Below are 16951 nucleotides of genomic sequence, written 5' to 3' on the forward strand. Positions count from 1 at the left end.
GAATGACATGCACCTCCGTGCCACACGTTGCCACCCAATTGATGACACTCGATGCTTCCAGAAAAGATTTCATTTCCCCATCTAAATTAACCTTATGTAGCTTTTTGAAAGATACATGAAATAATCGTGAGATTACGAGCTTCTTTTTCTCTAATAATTGCGATTACGGAGCTTCAAATCTGAATCACATGACGTTGTGAGATGAGAAGAGCTTCACAGAGAACCCGTGCGTTGCGACAGTATACTGCTAGTGGGTAAGATGAATGCGGCTTACGGATCTCATGCATCTCGACATCATCTCACGAACGAAGGAATAGCAGAGATTGGAGAGGCAGTTTCCTTCGGACCGGATCCATTTGAGGTGGTTTCAAGCAGGCTGATCCAAATCAATCCGACCCGTTTCCGCATCAATATTCGTGATCCGGGCCTCGCCCTTGCCGGTAACGGATCCAACACCAACAGCTCTATCTATATATATATACATATATAATGGGATCATTACTAATAGGTGGCAACCCCATGTTAATAGGCGACCACATGCAACCAAATGATGGGAATCGAGCATAGGAAATAATTTTAATTTTGTAATAAATAATCAGTTCTGGCACTGTTTTTTTGGATGATTCGTACTGCAATTTGAAGATAATGGAGGTGAGTCATATTGTTTGGGATAAGGTTGGCTCCTCCTAATCAATTGTGGCGTCCAATGAGGCGGCTATTGATGGTGGTTGAGACGATGGCTTTGACCATATATAATGATTGGAATATGATTGCAATGGAGAAGATAAGAGTCGAAAGAGGTGTTTGATATAAATCGTGACCGAGAGCAGCTATTCTAATCATGCAGAGATACTCCACAATTAGTGGCGGAATGGAGCTCTGCTTCTTCGTTGCCTTCTCTAGCCTTGTCCTCTCCCTCCTGCATCTTCCGGCGGCAGCTTGCTCCTGCGGCCGATCGGACTGCGAGCTCATCGCCCTCGCCTTCCGCCACGTCTCGGGATTTCAGCTCCCCCCTCCCACGGCCGACTGCTCCCTCAGGCTCCCCTCCCGCAACCTCAGCGGTGCGGTCTCGTGGATGCACCTGCGCAGTGTCTCCGCCCTCCGTGTCCTCGACCTGTCGGGCAACGCCCTCGGTGGCTCCATCCCCGGCGGGTTCTGGTCCGCCCCGGCCCTCCTCCACGTCAACCTCGCATCCAACCGCCTCGATGGCGTCCTCCGGTTCGACCCGGGCTCCCAGACGCCGCCCCTCAGGTCGCTCAACCTCTCCGGAAACCGGTTCACTGGCGTTGCTGGCCTCGCTGGCCTGCCCCGTTTGGAGGACGTCGACTTGTCGCGGAACAGCCTCGACTCCTTCCCGCTCGGGCTGGAGAAGCTCGGAAGACTGCGGCACTTGGACTTGTCGCATAACTCGATGAGAGGGGTGTTGCCGGAGGGATTTCCGCCGATCGCCGGCGGGCTTGGCTACCTCGACGTCTCTTACAATAACTTCACCGGCGTCGTGCAGCCCGAGGCGGTGAAGAAGTTTGGGGAGCCTGCCTTTGTCGAAGCCGGCTCTCTTCAGTTTGTTTCCGCTGCTCGCGTCGTCGCCCATTCGTCTTCTCCTAGTCGTTCGCTTCGGAGGACGAGACACAGAAGATCGAGGAAAAGAAAAATTACATTGTTGTCAGCTATTCTTTCAGTTTCTGCCGTTGCTATCATTCTTGTGGCGCTTTGGTACTACTTGCATCGAGTCGATAAAGAGGAGCAAAGGGCAAGAGAAGAGAAAGAGGGAGGTGCCGCCACCGTGGGAGATGAAGCCGGTGGTGCTGTACAAAAAGCCGATGGAGGCGACGTCGAGGTTCGTGAAGGAGTCTCAGCTGGAAAAGGGCAGGCGGAGCAACCCCACGTCTAGGGCGGCGGTACTCCCCAGCTACGTGCACGAGCGGTACGGATGGTGGAAGTCTCTGCCACCCCCTTTTGAACAGTGATCTAAGCCACATAAACCAAATTGCGGTCTTTCTCCTGGAAGTCTTCTCACAACGTTGCTCTGTTATGTCCTCTGCTCTGCATCTTGTTTCTTGATTCATGTCCTGTAAATGCCTTCACAGATTCTTTGCTTGTTTTCAGCTTATAACCTTCTCTACATCCTCTGCTTTGCTGCTCTTCACTTCTCTGCCTCTTAGATGCAGCAACATGAAATCTGTAGGTACTCATTAAAATTGGACTCTGTATCAGCAAATCACATGAACGGTCAACATAAACTTCGCCAGCGATTGAGCATATGGTCTTATGCAGAGATTACTGCTGCAGTTGTACCATCGAATCAGTCTCACGTTGACTGAAGCGCCCGAGTGTGGATCCCATCGTAGATATATCTTAGATCAAATGGGAGTTGTTTTGGACCCTCATTGTCTCTGCAACAACAGTACTAGATTCTTGGGCCAGTTTCTAGCCATCCAACCACATGCATGCATCCTGTCGACGCATCCCGGTATCCAATCCGTACCTATCTCGAACTGTCCGTCGGATGTACGTGTATGCAGAAACTGATGATGTACATGTATTCACGGGAGACGGGAGGAACGGTGGCCTCAAAGTTTCCTGAGTGAAGATGATGAACAGTGCGTGATGGATGCATCTTGGAGCTGCTTTTGTCAGGGCGCCACCTTCGATGCATCTGCTGGACCAACCTGTCTCGTCGACTGAACTCGTCAATCACCTCTGCCCACGTGTTCGGGACCCAACATGTGCCGCGCACGTGATCACCCATCCTTCCGGTGTATAACACCTCCGCCGGATGGGTGGTGTTCCGGGAGTGGAATAGCTGCTGTCACTCACCTTTATAGCGGAGGAAGGCAGCATTGGGTGTAAGGAAAGAGAAGCTTAGAAGAGGAAGGGACTCCCTGTGCTCTTGGCTTGTAGCTTTGAAGTGGTGGCAGCAGCAAGAGTGATGGAGGACGGGGGAGTTGCAGGGAGAAGTGGAGTTCTGTCGTGGGACTTCTGGAAGCTCCGAAACTGGGCTTCGTCACACTCTGCCTCCTCTTCTTACTCTACGGCGCAGCCCAACGCAGATGCCGCCGCTGCTTCGTCTTCTTCTACCGTTGCTGCTTGCTTCCCGTGCTCCGACCGTGAGATGATGGCTGGGGGCAACAGGGACCAACGGGCGCTACAGTACTACCACCACCACCTTACGTGCCTGAAGCTGGGGAAGAGGCAGTATTACGTGGAGGAGAGCGGGGCGGCTGGGGCTGCCATGAAGCGGGAAAGGCCGGCTGCGGCGGTGCCGAGGTGCCAGGTGGACGGATGCGGCAAGGTCCTAGCGGACGAGAAGGAGTACCACAAGAGGCACAAGGTGTGCGAGCTGCATTCCAAGGCTCCCAAAGTGGTCGTGCGCGGCGTGGAGCAGCGCTTCTGTCAGCAGTGCAGCAGGTCGCTTCGCCTTCCAACCTAGTGAAAAGAAGCTGAACCCGAGAGCGAAGAACCTAACAGGTCCTGGTTTGATGCAGGTTTCATGTAGTAGCCGAGTTTGATGATTCGAAGAGGAGCTGCAGGCGGCGACTGGCGGGGCACAACGAGCGAAGAAGAAAGAACAGCACTGACCCCATCGCCAGAAACCCTTTCTTAGGTACTACCGCACAACCCTACCATCTCAGCTGCTGCTTGTTGTCTTCCCCTTCGTTTCTTTCCATTTGCATTACATGGTCTAGAATTCAGGACTTATTGCATTTGGCCACACTGAGCCATGAGCATGATTGAGGGCAAGGATTATGAAGTATGAGAAGTGCCATAGGAAAGCTATTAGAAAGGAATGCTCTTATCATTCAGGATTGTGATGTTCTCTCTTATCTTAGAACTCTTTCGACATGACAACTATTTTAGTTGGCCATTATTGTGAGCATGTCTGAAATCCAATCCATTAATTTGCAGAAAGCGCAATGACCGGAGACATCATCCCCTGCATATCAACTTCACCGGGTTGTGCTCTCTCTCTTCTGTCATCCAAGGTTTCTCCTTGGATCTCGTCATCGGAGTTCTCATCCAGATCCAGTGCCGCGCTCAACGAGCTAATCGCCGAGAACCGTGCCGCCGGCCTCGCCCGCCGACTACTCGCAGATCGAGGTGGCTGGCACCCCGTGGTCTCGGCAGAGCAGCCTGTCTTCTGGCCATGTCCACACCACCAAGCGTCAATATCACAAACACCAGTCAGGCTCGACGATGGCTGGATTCGGCTGCAGGATGCCGGAGACCGTGTGACGCTGGACCTCATGAACGCCCAGCTCCTCCTTTGGGATGCTGCCCGCGAGGAACGAGTCACAGGAGGAAGAGGAGTGCTATGACTTCTGGAAGCCAATCTAACCCCCCGCTTCAGGATGATCGCCTTCACTTCTAATCGCTGCATCCACTCGTCAATCTCAGCCGTCCACGTAATACATTTCATAAAATACTCATCGGATTTTAAATCCATTTCTGCAAAAAGCGTTGGAGAAGATCCTCGAAAAGGGCCGTCGGAGCTGGTGATTTGGGCCTGTAATCACGATGTTGCCCTTCTTGAACACCCTGTTGGCACGTGCCATCGATCGGCACGATGAGATGTGTGCTGGCGGAATAATACCAAGTGATTATGTAATCTCAGCCGTCAGATGAATCCCTCCCTCCCTCCCTCTGAGCACATGCGTTGGTGTATTTACTGCGTACATTCCCCAAGCTAGCGACGGAAGCATTATCAGGAAGATGAGGCAGCTCCGGCGACGGTTGGCTCGTCGCCTGCTCCTTGGCAAAACGTCCTTTTATCCTCGGCCGTATCTCAGCACACGCCCTTCTTGACGCATACCGTATATGCTTCTTCGTTTTGTCCTTGGACCTCGTGATCCTGGCTTCCCTCTCCACACCGGGGTCCTCTTCACCGGCGGCCATGGTGCTCCAACCTGAAGCGTCCGTGAGTGCGCTTCCTGAAGACATCTGCAAAGAGCATCAAGCTTTTCATCGAACGCGTTGCGTCCTATCAAAGACCTCTGCACTCGTTACAGAAGAAAAGACAGCAAAATCTTGGTCAAAAGGCATATCCATAAGTCTGGCCACAGAAATGGCGCAGAACTTTACCGCGCAACAGTTCATGTCTTCAAGTCAATAGAATTTGACTTGACGAAGAAATGTTATACATATTTTGTCACCTTTTCACTAAGAGAATAAAAAATAAACTTATACAAAAGATAAAAGAAAGTATAGACTGAATTAATTGTTAAAGATTTTGATAGATTATCATACATTTTTTAGGCTCATAGCTCGACTTTATACCGACTCGGAAAGAAGATGAAAGGAACAGAGAAGTGTTAGGTGATCAAAAGATCTGAACAACTAAGATTAGGTGATCAAGGGATAGCGGCGATCACGTGGCCGGAAATGGTCACCGGAGATGGGAGGGGAGGTGGCGGCGAGGTGTGAGAGTCGAATAGGTGTGCGTGGTGTGTGGTAGGGGCCAACGAGGTAAAAGAAAAGGAAGATATACAGCGATCACTCCTTTTCTAACGTGGCGGATTTCTTGCCACCTTTTCCTTTCGCATTGGGAAAGCTTGGTGACAAGCGCTCGGAGTCTCGGAAGGTCGAGCCTCCATGGTGAAGGAATTATCGTTTTCCCATATAGAGAGATAGACACGTGGCCTAAGATATATTATAAATTTTACTGAATCTTGATTACGATTATTGATTAAAGAAAATTCATTTATGATAATATATATATATATAAGAAGTTATTTTAATTAAAATTATTTTTAAATTATTATTATAGATAATTTGCTCTCGCTTATAAAAGGATGGAACCTTTCTTAAGAACGAAATATCAAAAATTAAGATTATATATTTATTCTTAATCTTTTTAAGTTATGAATAATAGAAAAAAAAAAGAAGATGAGTCTAATACTCATTGTAGATCGATAATGTAACGACAGTATATCTAAATAACATAAAAAAAAATATGAAATCTTGATCTATCGTTATTTGATTTAAATTCTAAGATTAAGGTTTTTCATATAATAATTATATAATTATAGTTTTTATAATTATAATTGGTATAAGATCTATGTTTTGAAATAAAATATCTTAAATTATAAAAATATATTAGATCTATTTTATATTTAGATTTATTTATTAGCAACCTTTGCTTGCAAACTTGTGTTATTTGATCTTGATTGTATGATGCTTGAATAATTTATCTATACTGTCGATTTGCTTTCATATCTCATCAATCTATCATCTAGTTGCAATCAATGTGAGGTTCATAATATTTGATCAATGGACTACCGTCGATAACTTGTTGTCAGCAATAGCATTGTTAAGGACGATGCCCTCCATGGTCGTCGACCCAGTCATGAGCAACAATCGACAATGAACACATGCACGATTGCCATGGTTACAAGCGGTCGGCTACACACCTAGTAGTGTTCCTGCTTGTAATAACTATAACAATGCCACTGCCTTAAACCGATGGTACATCGCTGCCTTTGATTAACGATTATAACAATGTTGTTGTAGCGACATTTACTAACAATGGTTGACGTTAGTTGGACGTCGAAGGCTGTGCTCCTTAGTGGCTACATGACAAACACATGGGAATAGTCACGACGATTAGTGGGGTCATCGATTGGCACATGAATACGGTCACACATCGTAGTAATCAATAAGGTCGCTAGTTGGCACAAGAGCACAACAACGTGGTGGAATGAAGTAGAGCCTAATTGGGTCGTCCGTCGATCACATAGGCAACATATAGGCAAAAGGCGATTGCACATCGCGACGGTCGTATGCCTTGTGCATCAGCGATTAAGAAAAAAAAATTAGGATTTCACATATTGAAATTATAATTTTACCATTATGAATCCTTTTAATTCTAGGTTTATGTCCCCTTGATAGTTTCACCCTTCAAAATTCATATATTTTCAATATATATCCCTAAAATATTATGATTTTACCATTCAAATATTATATATATCTCAAAAAAATAATATTTCTGAATAGGGATCTAAATGATAAAATCTACATAAAATAACTAGAAGGATTCATAGAGAACGAAAAGAAAAATTAGCTTTACAAACTTAGAAAATATATTTATGGTCGTAAACAAGCTTTTAGATAATGATATATAAAGTTTCATGATATCATTATTTTTTATTTTAAAAAATATTGTTAATCGGTGTATATCTGAAGGTTAGTGGAAGTAAGTTCATTATACTGATAGTATATGTCGATGATATTTTGATTATCAACAATGACAACCAAGATATTTCTTATAAAAAATTTTAAGATAGTTGATATGAATAAGGTGGCTAATATTATTGGCACTGAGATATTCTCAATGATTGCTTTGACCGTCTCAAAAAGATATATTGATCAAGCTTTAGATAGATTTAGTACTTTGTTCGGTTAATAATACATCTATTACTAAAGATAAAAGATTTAGATAATGATAATATCTTAGAAATGACTTTGAAAAATTAAATAAAGGATATTTCTTATACATGGACAGTTAAAAGTCTATTATATGCTCTTGTATGAGACCAAATATTAGTTTTATAGTTAAATAATGAAAAACTGTAAAGTAATGAGATATCTATCGAGAATGTAAGACTATATGCTCGTATATATAAGAGATCAAGTTATCTTGAAGTTATGGGATATTCGTATTTTATAAATTATCTTGATAGTAGAAAGTTTATAATAGGATTTATATTCATCTTAACTATAGGGGTAATTTCATAAACAAAATAAAATAATTATTTATTATATCATCAATAATAAAGGTTGAATTTGTAGCATGTTTTGATATCACCAAATTAAGCTTTATGGCTGTAGAATTTCATATTAGAATTTCATGTAATCAACTCAATTGTTATGCTACTAGAGATATTTTGTACTAATACAATAATAATTTTTTTCTCTAAAAAAGATAAATATTATAGTGGTTATAAGCATACCAAGATAAAGTACTTAGTGTGTAAAAAAAAGAATTTATAAACAATTTGTGTCAATTGAGAACCTAGGCATCACTTGATGATTGCTAATTTATTTACTAAGGCTTTACAGCCTAGGGTGTATGAAAAATATATTCTTAGAATGAGGCTTGTTAATACTATTATTGATAGTATATTTAATTGGATACTATGATTGATATATTTTTATTTAATTCAAATTATTTATTTTTACTATTATATTTAGTCATATTATAATTGAATGTGATAACAAGATTGTCTAGACAGATAAATTACATGGGTCATTATAAACTATATTGAGAAAAAATAATAATATTATGATATATAGAAGAGAGTATGACATTAATAATATAAAACAACTATGCTATGCATTAGTAGTTGGACTTAATGTAGTATTATTACACTTATTAACTAATTTTAAAATTTATGACTATGTATAAATTATTTTTTAAAAAAATTTAGAATATAATTAAGTAAAAATATTTTTAAATAAAAGTTTATTTTAATTATATTAATTTTAATTTTTTATATCATATCAATTAATGGGTTAAATGAGAGAATATTAAATTATACGATCATATCTAATTATATATTATAGATCTGATTGGATTCTAATTATGATTATCCACCAATAAAAAAAAATCCTGATATAATTCGTTATACAACAACCTTAAGAGAAAAATATGAGTCTAGTTATTTTTATAAATCAAAATTATTATAATTTTTAAATTTAATAATAATATATTTATAGATCAAATAAAATTTTTTGAAAGACATATAATTATTTTGTTTTTGATATGTAATTCTGATTTTGATGTATCATTATTTATTATTTATTTTAATATTATTTTTTAAATAATAATATAATTATAGTTTTTATTAGTACAGTGGCATCTCGGCTAACCAAATTGGACTGTTGAAGGTGGTGAGGAAGAAGTTGATAGAAGCTCTCATAGCTGACAAGTATCAGCTATGAGTGTGGGTGAACTCATGGCGCTTGCAGATCCAGAGGTTAAAGCCTGCCAATCTTGTCAGAAATGAATGCTAAACGAAGCTGCAGCTAATAGCTGTTCCATCAAGATTTACACAGACTGCACCACACTGCACTGCACTGCGCTGCACAGCAAAAAGAAATGAACGCTAAATCACTGTTCATAGTAGGTTTAGCAGCACATAAGCTACATGTATATGCATGCAGGTACAGCTCGAAAACACTGTTCAGAGATGAAACCAGTGCTTCATACGATGAAAGGATTCAGTGGTCAATACATGAGGCATATTGGAACAAGAGAATTTAGCTTACATACTTGTATGCTATTGTTTATGTTGAGATATGGAAAAAGAATAAGTGGTGGCCAAACAAGAAATTAAATAGCTTGTGAGCATCTAATGCTTGCAATGAGTTACTGAATGTAACTCTTTAAACAGTATAAAGAATTAATTTGCCAATGCAATGAGATGACATGGAATTGTCTTATTACTTAAACATTACAAGTTATTTTCTAAATTAGATTAATCCCACACCCAAAAGTACTGCTAAGAAATAATATTTTTGAGATTGATTACATTATGTAACAGCTATTTTGAATGTCAAAGTTCTAATAAATTTGTGGAAACAATTGATAGGTTAGGATCGGTAATACAGTATTCATTATGTAAGGGGATATTTTATTTTATTTTTAATATTTTAAAAATAACTGTCACATATATAATGTTTTATTTGAAAAAACCTTTAATTTTGATTTCATCCTAATTGATTTTTATATAACGGTGCTCCCTTCTTCATCAATCAAACAAATATATCATTTGTCTTATACAATTGTTACCCTTGATTGTTACATCGTCAACCTCTTCTTCCTTCACACATAGTCTTCCTCATTGTCCTCCCGTCTCTTCTACCGTCATCTGTCATTATTGTTTATCACTTTCTCCCCCTCCACTTACCCATTTTTATCGTGGTAGGAGCACATAGATAGAGTCGTACAGTGAGAGTGCAAGCGATGGCGATAACCTTTCCACCTCCTCTATCGTCTACATTCCCCTTACATTGTCGCCACCATCATCCTCCCCTCCTTCGATAGCCCCTCCTCTATCATTGTGGAAGTGCTATGCAACACTTTCGTGATTACCCCTCCAATCACCCCTATGAAGACATGGTTGGATGACTCTATTATTTGGGACCCTTAGAAAAGAGTCGGGAGGAGAGGGAAGGGAGAACGAGGAGAAGGTAACTGATGATGTCATCAACCAACCATGGAGAGAGGAGGAGATGATGACACTCACAATCAACGGTATTTTCATTTGATTAATAAAAAAAATGTCATCCTAATAAAAATGAGAGTGTTATCGGGTAAAAAACCTAATATTAAAAGTGTTATATATATATATATATATATATATATATATATATATATTGAAAGGTATAATAAACTTAAATATAAATTAAAATTATAATAAACTTAAATATAAATTAAATATCTTATTTCGAAGGGTTGGATGGTGTCACTGCTTCCATGAATTCCCATTTATTATATTCCTGTCAACAGACGATACCGCATCGAGTGAGATCATGGGATCAACCGGTACCGATGTGATCTCTGTATCAGCCAAAGATTCCCCCCAAAAGGCAAAAGAATTAAGAAAGAGAGGGCATTAGACCAGAGAGATTGGCCGGAGAGTGACGGTGTAACTGGCAGAGGCCTCGTTTTGGCGCTATCTCTTCACCCTCTCTCGGCGGCGACGCCGATCGCCTCTCGTCGATCCATACTCTTCTGCTTCCCTTCCCTCCTAGATCTGGCCCCCAGATCCTGAGGTCGACCCCTTCTCCCTAGATCTGGGCTTTGATCCTGGCCCCGGTGCTAACCCTACCCCTCTGATTTGGTTTACTTGTACCCTTGTTGATCTTTCAGGCTTTTGGTGGTGGCGAGGGCTTCAAGAGGCGAAGGCCGCTATGCTGACCAAATTCGAGACCAAGAGCAATCGGGTGAAGGGGCTGAGCTTCCACAGCAAGCGGCCCTGGATCCTCGCCAGCCTCCACAGCGGTGTGATCCAGCTATGGGACTACAGCATGGGCACGGTCATCGATCGGTTCGACGAGCACGACGGTCCCGTTCGTGGCGTCCACTTCCATAAATCGCAGCCCCTCTTCGTCTCCGGAGGTGATGAATTCTTCCATTTCTCCAGATTTTTTTCTCTTTATGTTCCATCTTTTTTGTGTTTCCCTGATCCGGGCTGTACTAAGATTTTATGTTTGATCTCCGTTGCCTTCAAAATTTTATACCTTAGTTTTGCTTGTAGTGATTGGATCTTGGACATTCCATAGATTGCATTTGATTAGTTTTAATCTTGCAGATAGCTATTCTTTGTATCCGATCTGATGTATTATCTTGAATGATTAAAAATCGACTTGGTCTTTCTTAGGGCAGTTTTATTAATGCTTTGCTGTTTAGAATGAAGAATAGAGAAAGTCTTTTGAACATGAAAATTTGTCTGCGTTACTTCGTAACTGGTATAATAGCAAGTTGGGTTTTCTTTGTTGTCATATGGTTCAGGATTATTCATCTGGTAGTTGTGAGTGAACCTACGGTGGTTGGGTTACATTCTGATAATATCTAATTTACATTATTTTCTTTTTCAATACTATGATGTTAGAATTTGTTATGATGCTTGCATTTCTTATTCACACTTGTACATGCAGGGGATGATTACAAAATCAAGGTCTGGAATTATAAGACCCGCCGTTGTCTATTTACCCTTCTTGGGCATCTTGATTACATCCGTACAGTGCAATTCCATGATGAGCATCCCTGGATTGTTAGTGCTAGTGATGATCAAACCATTAGGATTTGGAACTGGCAATCACGGACCTGCATTTCTGTGTTAACCGGCCACAATCACTATGTCATGTGTGCCTCATTCCATCCAAAGGAGGACCTGGTTGTATCGGCTTCCCTTGATCAAACAATTCGTGTCTGGGATATTGGTGCTCTGAGGCAGAAGGTGGTACCAGCTGATGACATTCTGCGGCTTAGTCAGATGAACACAGATTTGTTTGGTGGAATTGATGCAGTTGTCAAGTATGTCTTAGAAGGTCATGACCGTGGGGTCAATTGGGCATCATTCCATCCTACTTTGCCCCTAATCGTGTCTGGTGCTGATGACCGGCAAGTGAAACTCTGGAGAATGAATGGTAAGTTGAATAGAACCCTCGGATAATTTCACCCTACTAAAGTTGCTATCATGTTCAAATAATCTATAAATTATTAAATTGAAGAATGAACAAGATGCTTTTAATAGCCTAGAAGTTTCCTTATCATCAGAATACGATTATTTTGTGGATGATTCATGGGTTAAAGTATGACATTGTTGGTATTAAGTAATCAAATACTCGTACTAATGCCTGTACGAGAATCTCGTTGGACAGGTATGTAACAACTGGCAAAGTCTTCGATTGGCATTTAAGTTCATGGTTGGTATAGGTTGATTAATAAGTCTGCAAATGCATTGATGTATCCCATTCTCCTGGTGCAACAGATTCAAAGGCTTGGGAGGTGGACACATTGAGAGGGCACACTAACAACGTTTCTAGTGTGATGTTCCACACGAAGATGGATATCATTGTATCCAACTCGGAGGACAAAAGCATTCGTGTTTGGGATGCTACAAAACGCACAGGTGTTCAGACATTTAGACGTGAGCATGACCGCTTCTGGATTCTTGCTGTGCATCCAGCTATGAACCTTCTTGCGGCAGGTCATGATAGCGGCATGATCATCTTCAAGTTGGAGAGAGAACGCCCTGCTTTCTCTGTCAGTGGAGATACTCTATACTATGTTAAAGATCGCTTCTTGTGGTTGTATGAGTTCTCAACCCAGAAGGACATTCAGGTTGTTCCTATAAGGAAGCCTGGTTCTGTCAGCTTAAACCAGGGACCTAGAACACTGTCTTATAGTCCCACGGAGAATGCTGTATTGATCTGTTCTGATGTGGACGGTGGATCTTATGAGTTATATATTGTTCCTAAGGACATATCTCTTAGGAGTGACTATATGCAGGAAGCAAAAAGGGGGGCTGGTGGGTCAGCAGTTTTCATAGCCCGCAATAGATTTGCTGTTCTGGACAGGAGTACCAATCAAGTAGTAGTGAAGAACCTGAAAAATGAGATAGTAAAGAAAAGTCTTCTTCCAATCGCTACTGATGCAATATTTTATGCTGGGACTGGTAACGTGTTGTGCAGAGCTGAGGACAGGGTGGCCATCTTTGATCTTCAGCAGAGGATTGTCATTGGTGAGCTGCAGACCCCATCTGTCAAGTACATTGTCTGGTCAAGTGATATGGAATCTGTTGCTTTGCTTGGTAAGCATGCTATAGTCATTGCTAATAAGAAACTTGTGCTTCGTTGCACAATGCACGAGACTATTCGTGTAAAAAGTGGTGCCTGGGATGATAATGGAGTTTTCATTTATGCAACATTAAATCATATCAAGTATTGCCTAAGTAATGGGGACACCGGAATTGTAAGAACCCTGGATGAACCTATTTACATAACCAAGATATCTGGAAGCAATATTTTTTGCTTGGATCGCAATGGGAAGACCCGGGTTATATCAATTGATGCTACAGAGTACATCTTCAAGCTTTCTCTTATGCAAAAAAGATATGACCATGTGATGGGTATGATAAGGAATTCACAGTTATGTGGTCAGGCTGTAATTGCATATCTTCAACAGAAAGGCTTTCCAGAAGTTGCTCTCCATTTCGTTAAGGATGAGAAGACCCGATTTAATCTGGCTCTTGAGAGTGGTAATATCCAAATTGCTGTTGCTTCAGCAAAAGAGATTGATGATAAAGACCATTGGTACAGGTTGGGCATTGAGGCCCTTCGACATGGAAACACTAATATTGTAGAATATGCATATCAGAGGACAAAGAACTTTGAGAGGCTCTCATTTCTCTATCTTGTAACGGGGAATATGGAAAAGCTATCCAAAATGCTGAGGATAGCTGAAATTAAGAATGACATCATGGGTCAGTTCCACAATGCACTGTATCTTGGTGACATTCAGGAACGTGTCAAAATACTGGAGAATGCTGGTCATTTGCCTCTTGCATATGTTACAGCTGCCACTCATGGACTTCAGGAAGTTGCTGATAGGCTTGCAACTGAGCTGGGAGATAATGTTCCTTCATTACCTGAAGGAAAGACACATTCTCTTCTAATGCCTCCTGCACCACTCATGTGTGGTGGGGATTGGCCCTTACTAAGGGTAATGAGAGGTATCTTTGACAATGGTTCGGATATGGGGAGGGCAGGACAGGAGGAAGAGGAGGATGCTGCTGGTGCTGACTGGGGTGATGAGGAACTGGACATTGTTGACATGGAGGGAGTGATGCAGAATGGTGAAATAATAGCAGATCTTGAGGACGGTGAAGGAAATATAGAGAATGAAGAAGAAGGAGGATGGGATCTTGAAGATCTGGAATTACCAGCTGATGTGGATACACCAAAAGCTGCAGGCAATTCTCGCCATTCATTGTTTGTTACCCCAACACCTGGGATGCCTGTAAGTCAAATGTGGATCCAGAAATCATCTCTTGCTGGGGAGCATGTGGCAGCTGGAAACTTTGACACTGCCATGCGCTTGCTCAGCCGGCAATTGGCTATAAAGAACTTTGCACCTTTGAAGCCACTATTCATGGATATTCACATGGGCAGTCATTCTTATCTGTATGCGCTTGCTACTGCACCGATTATATCGATTGCTGTTGAAAAGGGATGGAATGAGTCTGCTAGCTCTAATGGAGGAGGTCCACCAGCACTTGTCTTCAGGTTCTCACAGATGGATGAGAAACTTAAGGCAGCTTATCGAGCCACAACAGAAGGAAAGTTCCCTGATGCTTTACGTCATTTCCTTAACATTTTGCACACCATCCCTCTTATTGTTGTTGACTCAAGGAGGGAAGTTGATGAAGTGAAGGAGCTGATTGACATAGCCAGAGAATATGTTCTAGGTTTGAAAATTGAGCTCAAAAGAAAGGAAATCAAGGACAATTTGGTTCGACAGCAAGAACTAGCGGCCTATTTCACAAATTGTAAGCTTCAGAAGATTCATATGAGGCTCGTCCTCACAAGTGCTATGACCATCTGCTACAAGGGAGGGAACTGCTCTACAGCGGCTAATTTTGCAAGGATGCTTCTTGAGAGCAGCCCAACAGAAGTCCAGGCAAAGAAGGCTAGGCAGCTGTTGCAACATTGTGGTGACAAAAAAGATGTTAACCAGCTCAATTACGATTATAGGAATCCATTTGTGGTTTGTGGGGCAACTTTTGTTCCGATCTACCGTGGCCAGAAAGATGTTTCTTGCCCTTATTGTGGAGCTAGATTTGTGCCAACCATCGAAGGTCATCTTTGTGCTGTTTGTGAGCTTGCAGTGGTAGGAGCAGATGCATCTGGCCTGCTCTGCTCACCTACACAGATAAGATAATTGGCATAAGGTACTTCTGTTATTTGTTAACTTTTGCCCTTTTCTGTTATTTAGCTTCTTGCTGTTATATTATATCTTGCCTGGGACATATTGATTATGTGCAAGGTAAAGCAATAATAGTAGAAATGTTGCTTTTGAGCATCTTGCCCCATTCGCCGAACCATGGGGAGGTATTTAAGGGGTTAGTTTTTACTAGATTTTGCAGACGGTGTTAGAACAAGATTGTAGAAGCTACATTTGGTTAAAAGAATGCAGTTAGGATTTTCATGTATTTCTTCCATCCCTGGATTGTTTATGGAGCCTTTTTTAGGTGGTCAAGTATCACTGTTGCATGCATTTATTATATTTGTAGTTATTAATGAACAATTGTTGAATCTCAATAACCGGTGAGCCCGTTTCTTGTGATGTGTTTTCATTGCATCTGACTTTTTATCAGACTATGTGGATGGAAGTGTTGTTTTAGAACAACAATTACAAGGAGGTAGTGAAAAAAAAAAGAAGGCGAGAAATTGTTGGATGAATTCAGTACCTGGCCACCTTTTTATTGAAGTTATAGAAACTTAAAAGATTAGCTCACTAGGTTTTGCAGACATGTCTTGCCGAGTGTTAGAAGAGACGTGCAAGAAAGAATTACATGAAACATTTTCTGTGGTGTGGACGTCAGAAGTTGGACAGATTGATGGATTGTAGGATGAAAACTTTGACCGTCGCAGTGTGAAAATGCAGAGATATGGAAATATGCAGGAATGAATTTTCTAAAGATGTTGCTCCGGATAGGGAATTACATTCCATCACTTCATGCGATTGCAGATTGTGAGAGGTAACAGGTTATACAATCTTTCTCTGAGATAGCTATACTGTTATAAGAATTACGTGGCTGTTCTTTCTATAAGCACCACAACCATTATTAGTTAATCTTCCTTCGCTTTTGTTCTCTTATTATCTTGCAAAGAAAGACGCTTCATTTTGTCTCATGTTCATTATAACGATCACATTCTAATCTGTGTGTTCCTAAAATAAATTCATGAATAACTGCAAATAGACATCCCCAATTTATTCACATGCACGATCCGAATATATATATATATACATCCGTCGTCCTAATTAAGTAGTCCAATCGCTGATTCCATTCTGTTCTGTCTGTAATAGAAGGCTTGGAAATTGAGGTTTTTTTAGACTAAATAAAAAAAGTGGTGAAATCTCGGAAAAATTTCGTAGTTTAGGAATTTTCGGTACCCAGACTTTAAAAATAAAATTTAGATGGTATTTATTTTTTTTCTCAAAATGGCTACCCTATCCTGTTGATCATTGCTTGTCAGTTGTCTCCTTTATCGTGTCGATCGTCTCTTGATCGTCTACGTTTTCAGTAGTGCCCTCTTCGCTACGAGGGCACTAGTGAATACACAGAGAAGAGATAATAATTCTGGTCTCGACAAAGACAGTGATAAAATAGTTATTTTATATGATCAAGAATATTATTTGAAAATTTTTTAAAGTCGAAGAAAA

General features: G+C 41.1%; 2 protein-coding genes and 1 pseudogene across 2 annotated transcripts; all 3 read left to right on the forward strand.

Moving 5' to 3' along the window:
- The first annotated feature begins 871 nt into the window (after window positions 1-871).
- Window positions 872-1891, forward strand: LOC135672221 (calmodulin-binding receptor kinase CaMRLK-like). The gene has a single exon (XM_065180675.1). The coding sequence runs from the start codon at window positions 872-874 to the stop codon at window positions 1889-1891; it is 1020 nt and encodes a 339-aa protein (XP_065036747.1).
- Window positions 1892-2298: 407 nt separating this feature from the next.
- Window positions 2299-4904, forward strand: LOC135670737 (squamosa promoter-binding-like protein 7; annotated as a pseudogene).
- A 5604-nt stretch (window positions 4905-10508) lies between these two features.
- Window positions 10509-15763, forward strand: LOC103982620 (coatomer subunit alpha-3). Its single transcript, XM_009399604.3, has 4 exons — window positions 10509-10773; window positions 10871-11119; window positions 11659-12150; window positions 12495-15763. Exons 2-4 carry the CDS (start codon window positions 10912-10914, stop codon window positions 15443-15445), a joined length of 3651 nt encoding a protein of 1216 aa, XP_009397879.2. The 5' UTR covers window positions 10509-10773; window positions 10871-10911; the 3' UTR covers window positions 15446-15763.
- Window positions 15764-16951: the final 1188 nt, after the last annotated feature.

This window comes from Musa acuminata, chromosome BXJ1-4 (genome assembly GCF_036884655.1).
Source record: "Musa acuminata AAA Group cultivar baxijiao chromosome BXJ1-4, Cavendish_Baxijiao_AAA, whole genome shotgun sequence".
Lineage (NCBI taxonomy): Eukaryota > Viridiplantae > Streptophyta > Magnoliopsida > Zingiberales > Musaceae > Musa > Musa acuminata.